Source organism: Haliotis asinina, chromosome 3 (assembly GCF_037392515.1).
Source record: "Haliotis asinina isolate JCU_RB_2024 chromosome 3, JCU_Hal_asi_v2, whole genome shotgun sequence".
NCBI classification, from domain to species: domain Eukaryota; kingdom Metazoa; phylum Mollusca; class Gastropoda; order Lepetellida; family Haliotidae; genus Haliotis; species Haliotis asinina.
Window position 1 is genome coordinate 73,106,711 of NC_090282.1, and position 21,701 is coordinate 73,128,411.

Sequence of the window (21,701 nt, forward strand, 5' to 3'; positions counted from 1 at the left end):
GCTGTTGCCACAGTGAGTCAGAGCTTGCTTCTAATTGGCAAACATGGAGTTGGGGCAGACAATCAGCAGGACTAACTCTGTTGTACCATCAAGACCCTATCTAAACCCTCAATAATGAGGCCTAGGCAGTCAAACAAAGTTGTTCTCTACTTGTGACGTCCATGACACTGACAACAGTTTTGATAAGATGGTGAGTCAATACAGACAACCTAAAATATGAGGCATTGAAAATACAAGGTTCTGAAGCTCACCTGCTTTCAGCTAATTATCACTTGAATGTTATGATACAATTTTTGACAACAAAACATACAGAGTCAAAGTTTTGTTGTTCAGTCATGAATAGTCAGTGAACTTTGTTTCATCCAAACAATGTTAAAAGTGACTGAATAATGAATAGTGAGTGAACCTGGTTTTATCTCAGTAATATTACAAGTGGTTGAATCATGGATAGTGAGTGAACCTGGTTTTATCTCAGTAATATTACAAGTGGTTGAATCATGAATAGTGTGTGAACCTGGTTTTATCTCAGCAATATTACAAGTGGTTGAATCATGAATAGTGTGTGAACCTGCTTTTATCTCAGTAATATTACAAGTGGTTGAATCATGGATAGTGAGTGAACCTGGTTTTATCTCAGTAATATTACAAGTGGTTGAATCATGAATAGTGTGTGAACCTGGTTTTATCTCAGCAATATTACAAGTGGTTGAATCATGAATAGTGTGTGAACCTGCTTTTATCTCAGTAATATTACAAGTGGTTGAATCATGAATAGTGTGTGAACCTGCTTTTATCTCGGCAATATTACAAGTGGTTGAATCATGACTAGTGAGTGAACTTGAGTTTATCCCAGTAATGTTACAAGGGGAGCAATCATCAACAGTGAGTTAACTTGGTATTATCCTAGTAATGTTACAACCGGTAAAATCATGAATAGTGAGTGATTGAGGTTTTATCCCAGTATGTCACATGCGGACAAAATCATCAAATAGCAAGTGACCAAGGTTTTATCCCAGTAATGTTACATGGTGAAGAATCATGAATAGTGTGTGACCATAGTTTTGTTCTAGTATTGTTATAAAGGGAGAAATCATGAATAGCCTGTGAACTTGGTTTTATCCCAGCAACGGGAGAAATCATGAAGAGTGAGTAACGATGGTTTTATCCCAGTAGTGTTATAAGGGGAGAGATCTTGAATAGTGAGTAACCCTGGTTTTATCCTGGTAATGTTATATGGGGAGAAATTATGAATAGTGATTAAGCATGGTTTTATCCTAGTAGTGTTATAAGGGGAGAAATCTTGACTTGTGAGTAACCATGGTTTTATCCCAGTAATGCTACATGGTGAGAACTCATGAATAACCGGTGACCTTGGTTTTATCCAAGTAATGGTGCAACGGGAGGAGGGGAATTCCTAAGAATAGGTTATATTACTAGATGGTCAGCTCAAAGGGTAATTAAACAGACTAAATTTTTAGCTACGGAGAACATGTAAATATTTAATCAAATTTGAAAAACCTATCAAATGAAAGTCAAAATTTCAAAACAGACAAATGATTTCATGTACCAATCAATCAACTAACTAATTGAACCAATCATTTCTTTTATTTAGAACTCAGGCTCTTATTCCCCACTCTTACAAAAAAAACAGACCAACCCACATTATTGTTTCATTAAAGACCAATGAGTAAAAGGATTGGGAGTTGTGGAGATAATTACACAATTTGCCAACTGAGTTTAATTTTTTACCTGCCTGGTTTTATCTCAGCAATATTACAAAAGCAAAGAATACCAAAATGAAATCTAAATAACTCTAAAAGTACATGACACTATATGATGAAAAAACAGGGTATGACACGAACCAGTCTGACCTCTGATCAGGTGATCCACATCTGCAGATAATCAACTTAAAAAATTGTGCTGTAAGTTGCAGGTGACCAATCGATCCTCACTTTGACTGAACAAGGTAATGCCAACACTCACTGGATCTTCCATTAGCTGGACCCTGCCTAATATTGACAACACCATCAAACATTACCAAAATGAGTTCCGAAGATTTCCGCTACCGTCTCTAAAACTGGTCCCCAGCAGAGCTTGTGATTGGCTGACGACATTCTCAGTCAGACAGGAAATAGAAGACAAACCTACACAATCTGGGGAAGCAATGGCTGACCTTTGCTTGGGGATGCTAAACCCCAACTGATTGGCCCTTTGGGAAGACCGACGATCGGCACGTCCACCTACCACATGTGGTTTCAACCTACACACACTACCCTTTACTGTTTTTCTTTTTTTTTTTTTTCGTTTCTTGATTTCAGAAACTATTGATCATCTTCACAACACATTGAGTGTAGCTGTCACATTCACAGACTGCACTGAAGATATTGATGAAATGGCTGTTTATCAAGGTTGAAACTGAAACTAAGATTGCTTTTGCAATTGAAAACACTGATGGAGGTAAACCAAATTGTGTGTGTATCATTTGCAACAGACAGGTTCTATGTACAATAGATACTTGCATCATATCCTATATCATGTTCACGTGTAAATACTTAGGTATGATTTCAAACTAATTGGTGCAATATTGTTAATAATAACTTTTTAAAAAAATCAATATCTTTAAATACCATAGAATAAACCTAACTTGATACTAAGTCTTTCCCCTTCAAGATATTGTATTTTCCATTTTCAATAAGTTTCAGGAAAATCGCTGAAACTGTTTTGCTTCAGCTGAGCATGATTCCAGAAATATATGGCTTTACTCACATAGGGAATGAATGCAACAACTTTACCATGGAGAACTAGCCCTTTAAACATTAGGCTACACCGTGAACCTCATTTCACAATGAGGACAGTGAGTGAGTACTGTTTTATGATTCTTTTCATAATGGTTGGGTTGGCTTATTGTGTGATGCCACACTCAGAAACAGCATGAGCATTGATCTTCACAACTGGGATACGATGATACATGCCAACCAAATTGGTGAGCTTGAAGACCCAATACCGTTAGTGGCCTCTTACGACAAGCATGGGTTACTGAAGGCCATTTCTAACCCAGATCTTCACGGGTCTTTTCGTAATAGACCATATGGAACATGTGGTCTTCAGTATGATGAATGCTTTAACCAACAAACTACACCCCCTCTCCTCAGGCATGAATATACTCACATAGACAGGTGCTTCCTTCGGTGAAAATGCCATTCGACTCTCTTCTGGAAAAACAAAGGAAAAAGAAACATCAGACATAAATGACATGTCTAAATCCAATAGATGGGGGCATTTAATGCAGAACAGTACTGAATAATTCATGTCCTGGGGCTGTGAACTGACAGAGGACACAGACACACATACCAGGACACAGTTTCAATGAAATGCATGGACACAGGGGCATAGGGACAGAGGAACACAGAATGAACACCAAAGGGACACAGTTATAAGAACACTGTGGGGTATGCCATAAGAATACAGACACAGTGAAAGAAATATAGAGGGGTGGACATTAGGACATGGACACATGACAAACAAACTGATATAAGGGCGACCACATGGACGAACAGAGACACAGACACAGTCACATTGGGAGGGACAGAGGCACAGCCTGTCCTTGATCTACAAACATTAAGAGGAAGCACCAGCTTCAGTGGTTAAGGAGCAGAAGATATCACATGTAAGATGTACACAAGTTGTTCAGCCTTGAATCTCATGTCAGACACATCTATGTAAATACACATGATAAGGGTAACTTACACACTGTTTTAGTGCTGGGGTCTGAACGTGTCCTTGACATCACTTCAGTAGGTTTTAATTGAAATGTATGGAGATTTGTTAGATAAACATATCTGTTAATACACTGAAATAGACTCAAGGCAGCTGAGGATTCAAACAGGACGATATGGTTACAGACTATCATTTGTAAAATGTTTCCACAATCCCAAACAACTGGTGAAATGAAATATTTCCTACTGGAAAGTCCACATTCAAAATACAATGGTTGGTGTACTTTATCCATCATTAACAAACACTTTCCTTTCAAAGAAATTCTCCCTTAAAATTGAAGCTATATTTTCTAACTAAATGATTATATTTCCACTGTCATGAAGGTATACTTTAGATAACTGTTTCACTCTACTCCACCATCAAAAACAGTGAGTGAGTGAGTTTGTTGTACGTAGCTTTTAGCAATGTTCTAGCAATATCATAGCAGGGGACACCAGAGATGGGCTTTACACATTGTACCCATGTCGGGCATCGAACCCAGGACTTCAGTGTGCGGAGTGAACACTAAAACAACAAGGCTTCCCAACTACCCATAAGAATTAGGGAGAATGTTAGCTAGCGTTTAACATTCATGTTCATGGTCATTGCTCTTAGATAGCGATATGCATCCACAAGTATGTATGATGACGGCTTCTGAACAACTCTGGATGCTTGCCAGTGTTACAGAACCAGTCCATTGATTTAAATTGCCACAGTTTAATAAGGATATAACTTAGACACACTATACTGACTCTGAACAGATGGGTCTTGCCTTATCCCCTAAAAACCGAGCACCAGGCAAAGTGACAAGTAGTACTACCATGTAAAGTCTTTTGCTATGACATGATGAAAGGATCAAATCAAAGTTTAACGTGACAGCCAAATGTGCGTCCAGCATGCACAAATGTAGTGAATGGATGCAGAAACCTAAAACCCAAAGAGATGCACAAAGATACCTACCATTAACCAGTAGTTTGTCCGTAATATAATCTATCAAGACTGACCACTGTCCACTTGATCACTGATTCATTCCGGGGTTCGAATGTAATTATCTGATCATACACTTCACTGTAGTACTTGACAGGACCCTCATATTACTGACAAAGACCCATAACATTACTTGATGGGTGTCCCCAGAGCTCCCCCTTGACATTTATATTTGTTTGGGGGGTCAGGTTGACTCTCCACATTTTTGTGGGGATTCAATATAAAACTTGGGGGGTCAAACAATTTACACAGATAAGCAATTTTCAACTAATCCTGTCCTTTTGTATTCAGGTGTATGCCTCGAAGTCTGAATTCTAAAGAACTATAACGTGTACAGTGGACTCTGCCAATATCGGCCTCTGTAAACATCAGCATTCTGTCTACAACGGCACAGAGTTTCAGTAGCTGCAGAAATGCACTTAATTCTCATATAGAAACATCTGTAAACATCGGCTTCCGGATATCGGCATTGTTTTTCAGTCCCAGTGAACAAATTGTTATAAAACCAAGTCTGTAAAAACTGACACATGAAAGAAGGTGCAACCCTTTGATGCAGTTAGGTCCAAATGATGTAACAACACAATTCGCAGTTACTACCAGAGATTATTCAGAAATGGGAAGTGTCAATTAGTGTCTTCTTAATTAGTGAGTGATATGTGTCCCTTGCATAGGGTGATGAATAGTGGTCATTTTGACAGTAAACACTGTAACATATTTACCAACATTATCCAGAAACGGGAAGTGTCGGTCAGTATCTCGTTAACTAGCGAGTGATACGTGTCACATACATAGAGTACTTAGAGGGTATTTAAGGTAAAATCGTATAATGTCAGTAGTATAACAGTCAGTATTGCCAAAATGTCTCGGCCCGCAAAACATGCAAGATGAGTTGACACTTTAACAAAAAGTGTAGCTGATAGAAGATTTTGATAAAAAGCCACAACCCACACAAAAATCATTAGCATCAACATATGGAATCGGCAGACAGACGGTGTCTGATATTTTGAAGAGGAGAGGTGAATACATTAACAAGTTTGAAACTAATATGAATGATCAAGAGACAGTTCGACTTCTGTTGTGCGTCGGCGTCATGAGGCAAACTGCCTATACCTGCACTTTGTCAAAACAAGCATTTTTGTTTGGTCCCAAGTGATGCCGGTATTGACAGAGTCCACTGTACTTTCAAAGCAGTCTGAAATCAGAAATCAATTAAGTTACCTTTATTCCCTATAGCATTGAATTGTGTGGTCTTGATTAGTGATTTTATTGCATCAAAAGTGACACAGTGCTTGTTTTTTATGCCTATTTTCACTGTACAGTGTCATATACACAGGTTTTCCATGTCAAAGGGAACCCTGGATCCTCTGGACCTCCACTATTGTAAGTCAAGGCTAAACCTGGATCATACCAAACCTTTCTTGGCAAACACTTCATCCACTACACCAGCGAACCAGTCCAGAAAAAGTTGATCAAAGCGGAATCAAGAGCAAACTATGCTTGGGTCCTGTTGTCGATCGAATTTGTTTGTCCTATCAAGCTAACCAAAACACCACAGAGTGTAACACTGCCATACAAGCAGAGCAAATATGGCCACAAACTACATTGTGGATGGCGCTCCTGCACTGTTGCATTATTGGGTTACAGGCGTTATTCATGTGGCGCAATCTAGGACAGGGTAAATATTTTGGGTTGGGGAATGATAAAGATGACATGTTGCCGGAAACCAGCCTCTGTTGACAGGCGACCCTAATAACGCAGTTCTACAACAACACTGGAACCCTTAAACAATGTGGGTGATCGATGGAATTGCCCGTTCCCACAGATTGACGCGCCCACTTCTTGAAAACACTATCGTGGTTGTCCTCTAAATCATATTACAATCAATGGCTGACATTTCAAGGAGAAGATGTAATTTATAGATTTTATCACCCTTCCAATAACTTTACAAGCAATGAAGTCATTTAAGATGACGTATTTATCAAAATTCATAAGATTTATGGGAAAATTCATAACTTGTACATATCAAGCTGAGAAAATTATGCTATGGCTTACTAAAAGATTATTTTACCCAAAAGAAGATGAAGAAAAAAATGTGGGTGCTGGCATTAATCCCGACATACATCATTCAGTGACGTTCCCCCGCAGACATGTCAATCACTGATGTATATCGTGTACAAGACCATACATCATGGCGGTATATCTGAATTTCACATGTCAAGGTATAGTGATGAAGTTGTCCACGAAGGTAATTGGCAGGAAGGTCAGAGGCCAATGTGGGAATGCCATGTGAGGTCAAGTGTCACGACCTCTGCGTAATCCAACCACAAATGACTGGCTATGTATACATTGTGAAATAGTGATATTCTAGATGATAAAGCACGGCAATGGTCCAGCATAACAGCCAGGTAAGCATAAACAGGTGACCCGACCAGGTAAGCATAAACAGCTGAGCCGGCCAGGTAAGTATACACCGGTGATAATAGATACATCATATAGTTCAACAATGGAACAGTCAGTGGTGACAGGATGTTATCACTGCTATCAACACCCCTAAGCCTTTCACTAAACCGACTGTGTTGGGAACATAGTCAAAAACAACCATGAAGGTAGGCAGGCAGACATCTTGAGACATCTTGAGCCATTGAAAACAATAAAATAGTCTTGTTTCTCACAACTTAAGTTGAATTACCATCCTGACCTTTCCAGAACCTTTAAGACGAGAAAAGATTGCCACAGCATACTTTGTTGATATTTTCTCTGTACACATTAAACTTAGACACACAAACTCTCCCTATCTTACTAATCTGGCCATTCTACAAATTCCAAGTAGAGGCATACATTAAGTCTGTACAATGTGCCAAGGCATGGGACTGTCACTGAACTATTTCCAGACGATTCAGAAATTCAAGCAGCACATTTCTGATCATTATATAAGCAGTATATAAGTGACAGACTGACTGAGTTGGGTTTTATGCAACTTTCAGCCATATTCCAGCAATATCAGCACACCAGAAATGGGCTTTATATAATGTGCCCATGAAGGGAATCAAACCCTAGATCTTCAGCGTGACAAGCAAATGTCTTAACCATTAGGCTACCCCAATGTCCCCAGTAGTTAAGAATAACATAATACATAAATATTGAGACTACAAGAATGATGTTTTAAATTTTCAAATTAAATAAACAATATCTAAAAGGTCAAAGGTTCTTCCCAATCAATCTTTAACGTCAGTCTAAGTGAAGTTACTCTGTTTACTCACCGTTGGCATGGTTGTAACATGTGCTGTGTGCATCACTCGGAAGCGAGCGTACGGTAAATAGCATTTGGAATTGTTCAGGTACAAACAATTTTCAAGATAAAAAGTTCATAAGGTATGTGCGAATGTCCATTTTCATGATTTGGTAAGCTGTGTTCTGATTGGTCAGCCTCAAAGGTTACCTGACGGGACCTCCCATAAGGTTTTGTTAAGACTCAGTAATGGAGTGTAATGAAAAGTACTGAGGCTAAGTTTACTTAGACTGGCTTTAATGCGTGTTTTTTTTTCTAATTTTATTGATTTTTTATTCATGTGCATGCATTTGCGTGTGACTGTTTACACCAGTCCAATTACTCCTGGCTACATAGCACTAGCAATACTGTGATAATGTGCCATTGTTTAATACGAATATCCCACTCAAGACTCACACAACTCCATGGGGCAGTGGGGTAGTCAGGTGGTTAAGCATTCACTTATCACAATGAAGTTCCTGGTTTGATCCCCCACATGGGTACAACCTGTGAAGCCCATTCTGATGTCCCCCTGCCATGATATTGCTAGAATATTGATAAACGCCACGTAGAAACTCAACCCCTTCACTTGCTCACTACAACAACCCCGAGCTGACCACGCCCTGATTTAACCCCTAAATGTCCGGAAGAGAAATAAGAAATATCAACTTTTGGTACCTTTTTGTATGACTGGATAACTGATGAAGATGATAAACCAGGCTAAAAAGACAATCCTTCCATCTCAAACTTGTACACATCCTTCACATGACTGAAAACATTATTTATAAGTGAAAAATATTATGAGAGTGTATGGGCTCATGAAACAAAAAGCTTACAGTAAATATTTAGTTTCTGACGATGACAGGTTGAAAAAAGTATTTAGAAAGGAAAAATATTTTGAGAGCACATGGGCTTATGAAACAAAAGTTTACACAAAATATTTAGTTTCTGACAATGAACACAGAATTTCTTAAGAGAAAAACGTGATCTCTGGTACTCTAGTGCTTGAATATATATCACAGAATCATGGCTTAATAACACTGGTACTTTTCAGTAGAATTTACTGAATTTTAACGTAACAAAAAGAAGAGTATGTATGATTGATTCATAAAACTGGTGGATCTCATTTCAACACTGAATGACATAAGTAAATTGTAAATTTGGAGGTTAGTTCTGTCATAGTACAGAAATGTACCATTTTCAGTCATATTTTCAAAATGTTTTTTTGCATTTGTATGGTTGCAATGCTCACATGTCATTGTCAATGTCTTTGTCCAGTTTACTTGTCTTAAAAGATGCTTACTTTATAGTCCATTTTCACTGCAAACAGACTATAGTTAAAACATTTATTTTTTCAATCGAGGCTTTCAATTACCTGGAACCTATTTCAACTTTGTTAAAATGTCTTTTTCCATGCAATGCAAACCCCCAATTGAACATAAGGATCATGTTGGACAGTGAAAACCTGTGGAGATCCAAGCCAAAACTGGTCTTCATCAACCCATGCTTGTTGTAAAAGGCGACTAGTCTGTCTCACAGTCCCTGAACCACATTATTTTGCCTACTGCCAATCTTCTCTGTAGTGCTAAAGCCTTAAATAAAGTAAGTCTAGATTTCCTCAGGTTCTCTGATCTTCCTGGGGCTCCTTTTCAGTTTATATTAGGTCTGTTTGTTACTATCAAAATTATATCTATTCAGAGACTAAACATTAGTCTAAAAGGTGACTAACAGGATTATCTGGTCAAACAAGGTGACTTAACAGACACATGTCACTGTAACCCAATTGTAACCCAATTGTCACTGTAACCCACTGTAGATTGATGCTCATGTTGTCAATCACTGGATTGTCTGGTCCAGATTTGATTATCGACAGACCACTGATATGTAGCAGATACGAGGCATTAAACAACAATCAATCAGGTCATTAGAGGCTGTGGATTTTCCTAAGTAGAGTTGTCTCCCTTGGACCTGTTAGGAACCAATGATCATGGGTTCAAATCCCACTTCAGCCTGATTATGTTTCTGTCTGTCACAACCATAGCCTTTCTCCTGGGTTTCATTGGTAAATATCTGAAAATCACATCACTTTAAGTTCTCTATACACATTTATCAAGAATGCCATGATTCAACTGGACCTCTGTTCAAATCCGCAACAAATCCAGCCCAATTCAAGGTCTTAGAGCACCCAGATACACCAGTGTATGTACAACAAGTCAGTGTAGCCAACATGAGTGTGGTTAAGTCCCTCTGGTCTGGCACAAACTGCCATCAATCACCATTCAGACCCAAACACATTGACAGAAACTCTGACTGTCATGGCTGCTTGTCATGGGCAGATATGTTCATTACAGACTGATTCAGCTGCATACACTGGTGTTAATTCCAGACCAGACCTTGAAACTTACACTCCTGACTGCCAATACTGACAGTTGATTAAATGCCATCACTGAAGGCTGGGCAGGACACATGTTTGGAAAACCAGGACAACTTGATCTAACACACAACTCTGAGCAGTATCTCACTTATATCACAGCCTAGGAGCGTAATGTTAGCGTAAATATTGACTGGTGATGCAGCTTATAGTAGACTTTGTGCAAGTTCACCCTGGATATGTTAATGTACAGCATTTGACCCTTGAACTTACTAAACCTTCCTCAGTAACAACTGGATGCCCAGTTACAAAATATGAGGAGATTGTTACCACGATCCCCACCCAAACTGACTTTTTACCACCAATCCGACAAATGATATCAATAGAGATACACTAAAAAGATAGGATATACTTATAGGTTGATCGACACAAAAAGTGAGCGAGTGAGTCAGGTTTTACACCATTTTCAGCAATATTGCACTAATATCAAGGCATGAAACACCAGAAATGGACTTCACACACACGTCACGGTACCTATGTGTGAAATCGAATTCATATCTTCGTTGTAAGAAACAAATGATATTGTTACATAACCATCCCACAACCACTGGGGAAAAGAAGATTTAATTATCAAACATAAAAAATTACCCTGGTATCAACATGCAAAATGTGTCCAAAAAGAAATGGTTTCAGAGCTGACACAAATTCAAGATGGCTGACAGATGTTAAAACCTATTGGTGTGTAACTTTGTATAAATGCATCAAGACAGTGGAGGGAGGATTCAAGCTAAATGCAACACACTCAACTTTCTTCTGGTACAGTACCATCAGGGTAACCACGACATCCATAAACTGGCTGTGATGGACATTTGATGGCCACTGTTAAATAGACCTGAGCCTGAATCATCATTAAATGGATATAAAGCTACTATTTACTGTCCGGCCTACACAGTCTGGGGTCATTTGTACCAATGATGCTTACTGTTCCAACTGGGTGTCAAGATTTACAGTTCATTCTGCGCTGCAAGACAATTATTTCCACAACTGATTTTCACAACTACACATGAAACGTGACCTGATTTTTCTGTGCTGGAAACCCTCCTTATCAATTTTGTAATCAATTATAATGCTGCTGTTTGTAAATAATGACATCATTTGTCCAACATCTTAATAACTTTGTTTGCCCAACATCTTAATAACACTGTCTGTCCAACATCTTAATAATACTGTCTGTCCAACATCTTAATAACATTGTCTGTCCAACATCTTAATAAAATTGTCAAACATCTCAATGACATTGTTTTTCCAACATCTTAATAACATTGTTTGTCAAACATCTTATTAACATTGTTTGTGACACATCTCAATACCACTATTTCTCAAACATCTTAATAATGACATGACTAATGATATCACTTACACATTCATGTCAAATGATCAGCCACAAAAGCATCTTTGATATCTGATCAGTTGTCAAACCTATCCATGATCATGATTACAATGAAAGTTCTCAAAGGATTCTGAAAGCCAAGTTCTTTGTCAAACTCACTCACTCACTCACATATGCTAAAGGAATACAGAGTGATGCAGGTCTAAAGACTTAAAAATTTAGTTTGTCAGTCCACCAGCATGGTATGGTTCTAGCAACTTAAAAGTTTAAATCCTGACTAACCTGGGATTCAAACACATAGCAACAGGATCCTGGCATGCATATGGGAGACAACTGCTCATATGACTGCCCCAACTATACGCCAGTATAAGCATGGTAAGGTTCTAGCAAATCAAAAATTTAAATCCTGACTAACCTGGGATTCAAACCCTTAGCCACAGGATCCTGGCATGCATGAGGGAGACAACTTTTCATTTGACTGCCCAATCTATACGCCAGTACAGGCATGGTATGGTTCTAGCAAATCAAAAATTTAAATCCACACTATCCTGGCACATATAAGGGAAACAACTGCACATATGACTGGTTTCATCTACACGGCAGTGCAAAAGGGAAAAGACAGTACCATGTGGCAACATGCCATGTATCTAAGTAAATCTTTTGTAAGTACTATCCAAATATCGCCAGTGATTTTACCTGTTAGTACATGAACCGGTATCAGAGCTGACATACACAACCACATGGGTTATCTACAGGCCAATTTAGGTAAGTGTCAGTTTTCAGATGCCTCTAGCCCAACCTGATTGGCATGTCTTGTTGTTTGAGGAGAGGGTTCAGCATGTAAATGTCAAAACTGACAATACAACTGACAGATTCGCTGCCTGCTAGCCAAATACTGCCAAATCATAAATTAAATATCATTACTTGTCTTCCTCTTGAGAAACATATGTATAGATATGACCCATATCAATTAAGCTTTAATTTCATTAAACTGACATTTATTGACATCAATAAATGAAACGCAATTTTCAATATTCACTCTAATTTTAGCATGAACATATTGTTTGTCAAACTCCAGATGTTGAAGTTGAGAGCGAGTTGAGTGTGTGGGCTTTACATGGACAGTGAACTCTCAAGGTAACACAAATCGTGTTTAGTACACCAAGGATTAGTGTTCTGTCTAGGATTCCTACTGTTGTAGACATAACAAAAGTTCTGTTCACTCTTGGACACAATGTTTCTTTAAATATGTGACCCATTTTATGGATAACAACTTTTTATTCTCTACACAACATTCCAGAGCTAATTCTTGTTCCTTCATCCGATGAATGCTAGTTCTTCACTTCTTCTATCATGATCATACACTACAGTGTTAATTAGTGCTGCAATTTCCTTGGCTAGATTACTCATCAAATTATCAGAAATCTTTTATGCATTGGACGTATGGACTTGAACAAAATATTGTGGCCAAAAGTGGTAAAACTGTCCTCCTTCTTAGAATGAAAGAAAAAATGGATCGAAACGCTGACCTAAACTAGCATTCTGACTCTACACAGACTCAAGGCCCCACCGATCATAGCTGGATGAATGTAGCAATGTTCTTGCCAGCGAACCTGAATTGTTCCTGCGCCCCCTGTACACAGCTGTGTCTATATGGCAAGTACATGACTGCAATCTGATCAGGTAATACACAGTTTTCAGTCTCTAGTGTCAGGTGTACATCTAATGCATAACAGCACAGGTCTATGTTGTAACACTGGTTGCAAACATCATCTACAACATCCAGAGATAAACAACACTAACATCAGTGGTAGGCTGCTAAGCCTCATTAAACATGTGACAGGGACAAATCGTCAAATATGGCAGTTCAGTTTGATTTAAGGCATGTAACACCTACTTTGTTCCTTTGTGAAAACGCTGTACTCTGTGTAAACCCACATTTCAAGCAACAGTCTAATGAATATCATTTTAGCGTGAACTCTAGACAACTGGTAATCCAAATATTAACACTGCAGAGTATTGAAAACGATACAATGGACCATTTGGTGAAGACTGATTATTATCTACCAGTTTATAATGACCCTAATGAATTACATGTGTTTAGTCAACATGTTACTACAGCAACATATTAAAACAGAAGCATGTTACCATAGCAACATGTCGATGCAGTAGCATGTTGTCAAAGTGACAATCTAACATGACATATGTTAACACATCAGCATGTTACACCACAACTAGTGGAAAATGGCCACGGAATCATAACTGCATATATTTGTGTATTGTCCAAGACTGCATTGAGTCGTAATCAATATAATATGATGGTGAAATCTAAACTAGACAATCCAATGATCGATAGTGTGAGCAACAATCCCTGCAGTTGTTCACCTGATCCTCTACACTACGTTGTATGAACATTATACTTTCCTGGCAACTATTCTCATTGATCGGATATAACTGCAGTCAGTAACATCACCAAACAAAATCTCTTCCATTTTCAAAGGTTTACTTTTAACCAGCTTGAGCTCTTTCAAATTTGAAGTTACATATTTTTTTTAATGCAAAAAATGTTGCCACATGTTGGTGCATGAGTGCCCCATCTCAGGACATAAGCGATTATTTGGACAGCCTCAAGGGAATCCTGTGGTACCTATGAACAGAACATTGCTGCAAGCCCACACAGACCTCAAACAAATCAGTTGCGAAATATTCACCTAAATAGTACCCCTAGTGAAGGAACTAAATATTTTATCATCCACATTTAGATTTTACCAACAGTAGTATTAACCCACTGAGAATTCAATTTCCGACTCAGTTGACAAGCCTTCTAACCTCATGGTCGTAGGCACAGCCAATCAGATTGATCAATACAGCCACACTTGTCCTGATCCTGTCCAGTGTACATGAGGCTGAGTTAACGCTGACAGTGTATCGATATTGTTGCCAAACTCACAGCATCCACATGAACTATTTCTCCCACATCGACAGGCTGTCCCACAATCTTGTCATACCACATACTCATGTCATCAGCGGGTAGCCAGATGGTTATAGTGTTCGCTCATCATGCATCATAGGGTTTTATGCAACTTTTACCAATATTCCATCATTATCAAGATCATTCGACGCCAGATGTGGGGAATCTGGAGTTTAGGCATAAGGAAATACAGCATTTTATCAAGAAGCAGTTGAGATCTTCATTAGCAGGTGCCTACCATGGTATTTTTCATGAAGTTTTGTTTGATAGTGAAAAATGTAGTCTTTCATACAATATACAATATATACAATACACATGAACAATGTATGCAGGAATAAAATGAAGATTCAGAATGTCAGATTATTCAGACGATGGAAAAACAGTCTTTAAATTTGCATAAAGATTATGTTTATTTATAGTGTTGGAACAGTTTTTGCTGTTGCTCTGAGATGTATTATTCAATTGCTAAAATCACAGTGTTTGATATTCATGACAGTCTCCCAGGTGACAAGTTATGATGACAATTGTCTGAAATATCATGAACTCTTAGGAGTCAAGGTGCAGAACATGGTCACCCGACCAATGACTCTCCGCACCCAGTGTTGCTTAACTTCAACTGATAGGTTGTCCCACAATCTTCTCATACCACATACTCATGTCATCAGCGGGTAGCCAGATGGTTATAGTGTTCGCTCATCATGCTCCAGGCCTGGGTTCTAGGGGTACTAGGTGTGCAAAGCTGAGTGAGTGAGTGAGTGAGTGAGTGAGAGTGAAAGTGAGTGAAAGTGAGTGAGTGAGTGAGTGAGTGAGTGAGTGAGTGAGTGAGTGAGTGAGTGAGTGGAAAAGGTCTTCAATTACCTTTGCAAGTTTGTTGGTGGACTGGGGGGCAAGCTCAGTGAACTACATAGTCCATTGTATTGCTATTCCTCATGATATCAATCACATAGTTGTATGGTCCAGACTACTTACAAGATTACTTACACAGAACTCTTAAGAGTCATAAAGCTGGACTATTTCTGAGAATGGCAGAAACATATAGCAGAATCCCTCAGCAAATGCCTTTTATAACATTTGCAAAAACATCTTCTTTTTCATTTCAGAAGCTGTAATATGTCAAGGAAGTCCTCGGAAGTCAATTTCTTTGAAAAACTATTTCAGACAACCATTCAGTATAGAGCAGGACTGGACAAACATAGATCAAGGTAAGCAGTACAAGATAACACTCTCACAAAATCTGTCAGAAAAGTGCTGGAATGTCAAAACATCAGCTCTGTCTCCACTCAAAACACCAACCTGCGTAATCCTGATTCAACATATAAACTCAGATCCACCATACAGATTTCTATTTACAGGTCTTCTGAACACTCCTAGAAATATGTTCACAAGTTGAAAACCTGCTCCAAATAGACTGATAGCCAATACCCTCCCCTCCCATGGGTTGTCCTGCTCCACTCCACAAACATGTTCCAGATACAGACTCATGTTAGCACTGCTGCACTTCCACATCTCTGTTAATTTAACATTCCATTGGGCCATTTCCTTGTAATTGACAGATCAACAAAATCACAAGACCCTACAAATAACTCAACTGAAGACCATCAAGCTACCTGAATGCAGGTGTTGAAATCATTAAACTGTTTCTAGAAAGAGTACATAAAACTCAGTTCAACTTCTATAGATCAGCCCATTTCCTGTGAACTTAAAAACAATGCCAGAATTGTTGGTAGCATTCAGTAATATGAAGAACAGACAGAAAAGTTTCAATTTTCCAACATGAATAGCAAGAAAATATTAGTTACTGCCCTTTTTAAAACATGAACATGTCATAAATCTAAAACCTGTTAAAGATTTAAATGTCAATTATCAAGTCATCAAAGATATTCTTCATGTATATTTGACTTCAACTGTTTACACAGTCCAGTTTTAAAAACATTTTCAGGAATTACAGTCCTCACCATTTGAAAATGAATTCTGAAACAATGTAACCGTGAGATCAGAGTGAGTGAGAAAGTGAGCAAGTGAGGTGTGTTTTATGCCCTTTTTGCAATATTCCAGCAATATCATGGCAGAGGACACCAGAAATGGGCTTCACACATTGTGCCCATGTGGGAACCAAACCCAGGACTTCAGCATGACGAAGAAATACTTTAACCACAGGCTACCCCACTGTCCCCATGTGATCAGAACTCAGTGATGGTTTTTATTGGTGGATTATTTCTTAAAAAGAGCACTTTGTAATTTTTGTGAATACTGTAATACTCCTTATTGCCAGAATAAGTTTCATTGTATAAGCACAGAAGCAACAGTCAGTATTAACAAATCAACACTGTACTTTGTGATTCTATTTCAAGGCCGTAGTTTCAAATCTAAGCACTTTCTAACAATATCATTCTGCATGCTGGCAAACTACACACCAAATCTGGCTAAACTGATAATATACTGGTAACTTCTTACAAGCAGCAAGTAATAGAAAGTTCCAGACATACAGTCTTATTAACAAAATGAGATTTGGACCTTTTCTTACCACATTCAAATGGTTTCTGGTACAAGAATAGTCATTTTACTTACTACTTGCCCGACAGTCAACATTACATCGTGTCAAACTCCTATTACATCAAATAATTTGTTCTTGTTTTAGCGTTGTAATCTCATAACGCTCCATGGAAGATTTTGGCCCACACATATACCCTGTCTGCATTACTGACAAGGTGCATCTGAATCTCACAACACTGTCTACACACCCAGCAAACACACGCTACGTCGGGGATGACATGAATTAATGACTAGCTTGGCTGTCAGGAAAACTTCTTCTTTCGAAAAGGGTTCACGCCTCTGATCTTGCCAGAGACTCTTGATATGAAGATCGATCACACTTAAAAAAAATACAATAATCAAAAATATCTTTTTGTGGAGCATAATTCATTAAGACGTTGTTCCATCATGTTTTTACTGTATGGTTTCTGAGAAATCAGCTGACAATGACATCCACTATTTTATCGAAACTTGTACAGCTAAATTCTTCCAGTAGGACACAAGACAATTATTAATTTCCACAAAGTAATCACAACATAACATAAGATATTCTTATTGCTGATGAAGGCAGGGTGCCTGTACTATAATGCAGGGTCTTCTCACTTGAAGCCAGGGTGTTTGGACACAAAAACAGAGTGTCCATATTCTACAGCAGTGTGTCTGGACTTGAAGCAGGATGTCTAGACTTGAAACAGGGTTTCTGGGGTTGACGCAGGGTTTATGGGCTTGAAGCAGGATTTCTGGACTAGAAGCAGCGTTTCTGGACTAGAAGCAGGATTTCTGGACTAGAAGCAGCGTTTCTGGACTAGAAGCAGGGTTTCTGGACTGCAACAGTTGCATTGTAATTACATATAGTGAGAGGGTGCCAGACCAGAACATACAACAGCTTTTAACCAGTATGGACATGGAGTGCTTTCCCTTCATCAAGATCATGTTGAAAAAGCTTGTGCTATAAAAGTCACAGGAGTCAACACTTCTTAGGTTACCACCTTATGGTAGTCTCACGGACCAGTCAAGCCAGCCGTACTTAACATCAACCCTCTGGAACCTCCTACTTGAACCACCCTCTGAAGGTTCCTGTTTTAACCAACCAATGAGGACACTTCTATAACCCCTGTTACTTCAGCATACCTCTTTTGCCACTGCTGAATCAGGCTCCTCCAGAGCAATCCTCTGGTTCTCAACACCCCTTCTGGAGCCACTCTTGGTAGTAATCCTGATGAGCCACAAACATTATGGATAAACAGCTAAACTACTTGAGCATGAACGAAACAATATTTTCAAAACACTTGTTTCAAAACATTTGTTTCTTAATGTCTGCTTTTTACTGCTGGAATCCATATCATATTACCTTAGGTATGTGTAAGAGAGGCCAGTGTTTGCTCCTTGTTTCACAATAGACATTACAGCAAGGTCAAGGTCAAGGTCATGTAACATACACAGAATGGTGATGGCATTATGACATTTGTTATGAAACCATCAGTGGGAACGAAATGAGGCCCAACCAACTCTCAGTATGCTGGAGTCACTTGGAGTTCGCTCCGTTTCATTTTTAATGCTGCACTCTGCAATATTCCAGCTGTAAGAGTGAGTGAGTGAGTGAGTGAGTATGGGTTCACATTCCAGCAATGTGAAAACAGGGGATACCAGAAATGAGCTTTACACATTGTACCAATGTGGGGAATCGAACCCAAGTCTTCGGCATCATGAGCAAATTCTTTAACCACAAAGCTACCCAAACCCAGCACCACCAAGGCTGTAAGATGTCATCAGTTCCCAACTGCGCAAATCGATGCTCATGTTTGCTGGATTGTCTGGTCTAGACTCAATTATTTACAGACCACTGCTACATAGCTAGAATATTGCTGAGTGCGACATGATACTAAACTCACTCTCTCACTCACCCATTCAATCATTCTCTGTAAAGTAGCAGTCTTAAATAATAAAATTTGGACATGACAATCCAGTGATTGATATCATGAGCACTGACATACACAATTGAATACAATAATATAGCAGCCATGTCAGCGAACTGATCCCTGAGTCTCCTGTTATGACAAGCATGGATGGCAGAAGTCAAATGACATCTGAAAATACTGACTGAAAATACTATTTTACAAGTGCATCACATGTCTCTGTGTATCCGTTTCCATTTGAGCTTAACGATGCATCGAACTATTGATAGACTGCATCACCGATAGCAATTAATCAATGGGAGTAATGAACCAGCTATTGATGCATCAATAATATGTGTGACTATCGATAGCTTAGTAAATGACTTCCACTGACAAATCTGCAGCTCAAAATACTATTCTTGCAGCTTCACTGAGTTTATGTTTTAACTCTTTACTTGATCTGGGTTTCAGGTTTCTTTCAGAGACTGAAACTGCATCAACTTGTGTTTCATATAACCCATGTATTTATTTGGGAAATGAGACAATTCAAGGAGAAAACTACCATTGCAACAGTATTGTACTAATTGATCACAAAGGACTATCTCTTTTGTAATGCAATAGTATGGTGCAATAGACTATTGTTATCTTAATAATTCTTTCCCCATGGACAGTCACCCCTACTTTCTACAGTTACAGTCAAGATATGGCTGATATACTGCCGATGTGATTAAAAATCGAAACGTACTCACCCTGTGGTTACAATACCTCACAAGAATACACTTGCATCGCAGCGAAAAATATCAATTCAACCAAAAGCGTGAGTGATTTGTCATGTCTTGCTGCATAGCACTCAGATCACTATCAGTTGAAGTTAAGCAACACTGGGTGCGGAGAGTCATTGGATGGGTGACCATATTCTGCACCTTGACTCCTAAGAGTTCATGATATTTCAGACAATTGTCATCATAACTTGTCAAGATATGGCTGATATACTGCCGATGTGATTAAAAATCGAAACGTACTCACCCTGTGGTTACAATACCTCACAAGAATACACTTGCATCGCAGCGAAAAATATCAATTCAACCAAAAGCGTGAGTGATTTGTCATGTCTTGCTGCATAGCACTCAGATCACTATCAGTTGAAGTTAAGCAACACTGGGTGCGGAGAGTCATTGGATGGGTGACCATATTCTGCACCTTGACTCCTAAGAGTTCATGATATTTCAGACAATTGTCATCATAACTTGTCAAGATATGGCTGATATACTGCCGATGTGATTAAAAATCGAAACGTACTCACCCTGTGGTTACAATACCTCACAAGAATACACTTGCATCGCAGCGAAAAATATCAATTCAACCAAAAGCGTGAGTGATTTGTCATGTCTTGACACCAAAGTGACAAGTTTCTCCAGACCCGAAGAACTGTCAAGGCATCAGACAACACCTCAACAGCATGCATTAACTTGAGAGGACAACGAGGCTGTACTATACATGATGAACTTTCAGAAACATTAAAAAATCATTGTGTGCTGGCCTGTTAAGGAAGTGGTTGAGTTCAAAACTACGGAAACAGACTTCCTAATTAATATTCCACTCTTAATGCATAAAGTGACAACAATTATGAATAGGACTTCTATCACAACTGATGCATGTCAACGTATCTCTTCATCTACGGCCAAGTGTATCCATCATAGAAGTTTGCTCAGTTTTTAAAGCTTCATAAGGATGCAAAGTTGCCACATGCTGCATAGCACTCAGATCACTATCAGTTGAAGTTAAGCAACACTGGGTGCGGAGAGTCATTGGATGGGTGACCATGTTCTGCACCTTGACTCCTAAGAGTTCATGATATTTCAGACAATAGTCATCATAACTTGTCATCTGGGAGACTGTCATGAATATCAAACACCGTGATTTTAGCAATTGAATAATACATCTGCTAATGAAGATCTCAACTGCTTCTTGATAAAAATGCTGTATTTTCTTATGCCTAAACCCCAGATTCCCCACATCTGGTGTCGAATGATCTTGATAATGATGGAATACTGGTAAAAGTTGCATAAAACCCTATTGTCACTCACTCACTCACTCACTCACTCACTCACTCACTCACTCACTCACTCACTCACTCACTCACTCACTCACTCACTCACTCACTCACTCACTCACTCACTCTATGGAAGTATACATTCCTATGACACATTTTCCAGCCGGGTACAAGGCATCAGATTTGAAAGGTTATTAGACATTACAGTAGGGAAGTTTTAACCTGTTGCGACAACAGCAGTGAGATTCTGCCTGAAGGCAAGCTAGCTATGGACCTACACTAAACTAATGTTTAAGCCCTGACAGTAACAAATAAACCCATTTAAATTGATTAGAAGCCCCAATGAGTTGCGAGATTCAGACTTGAACCTGGGAAATCTTGCTTCATTTCGGACTTGAGCACTGCAGGGAAAGCATTGCTGTAGGGAAAATAATGTGATTCAGCGACTGTGAGACAGAATATCCTGACACCTTCCAGG

General features: G+C 38.8%; 1 protein-coding gene across 8 annotated transcripts in view; it reads right to left on the reverse strand.

Moving 5' to 3' along the window:
- Positions 1-21,701, reverse strand: part of LOC137278424 (rho guanine nucleotide exchange factor 28-like) — a 252,564-nt gene that overhangs the window by 209,022 nt on the left and 21,841 nt on the right. For all 8 annotated transcript variants that reach the window (XM_067810747.1, XM_067810746.1, XM_067810742.1 and 5 more), the window contains exon 3: positions 3,169-3,212. In XM_067810747.1, coding sequence (XP_067666848.1) covers positions 3,169-3,212 — 44 coding nt within the window. The remainder of the gene's footprint in view (positions 1-3,168; positions 3,213-21,701) is intronic.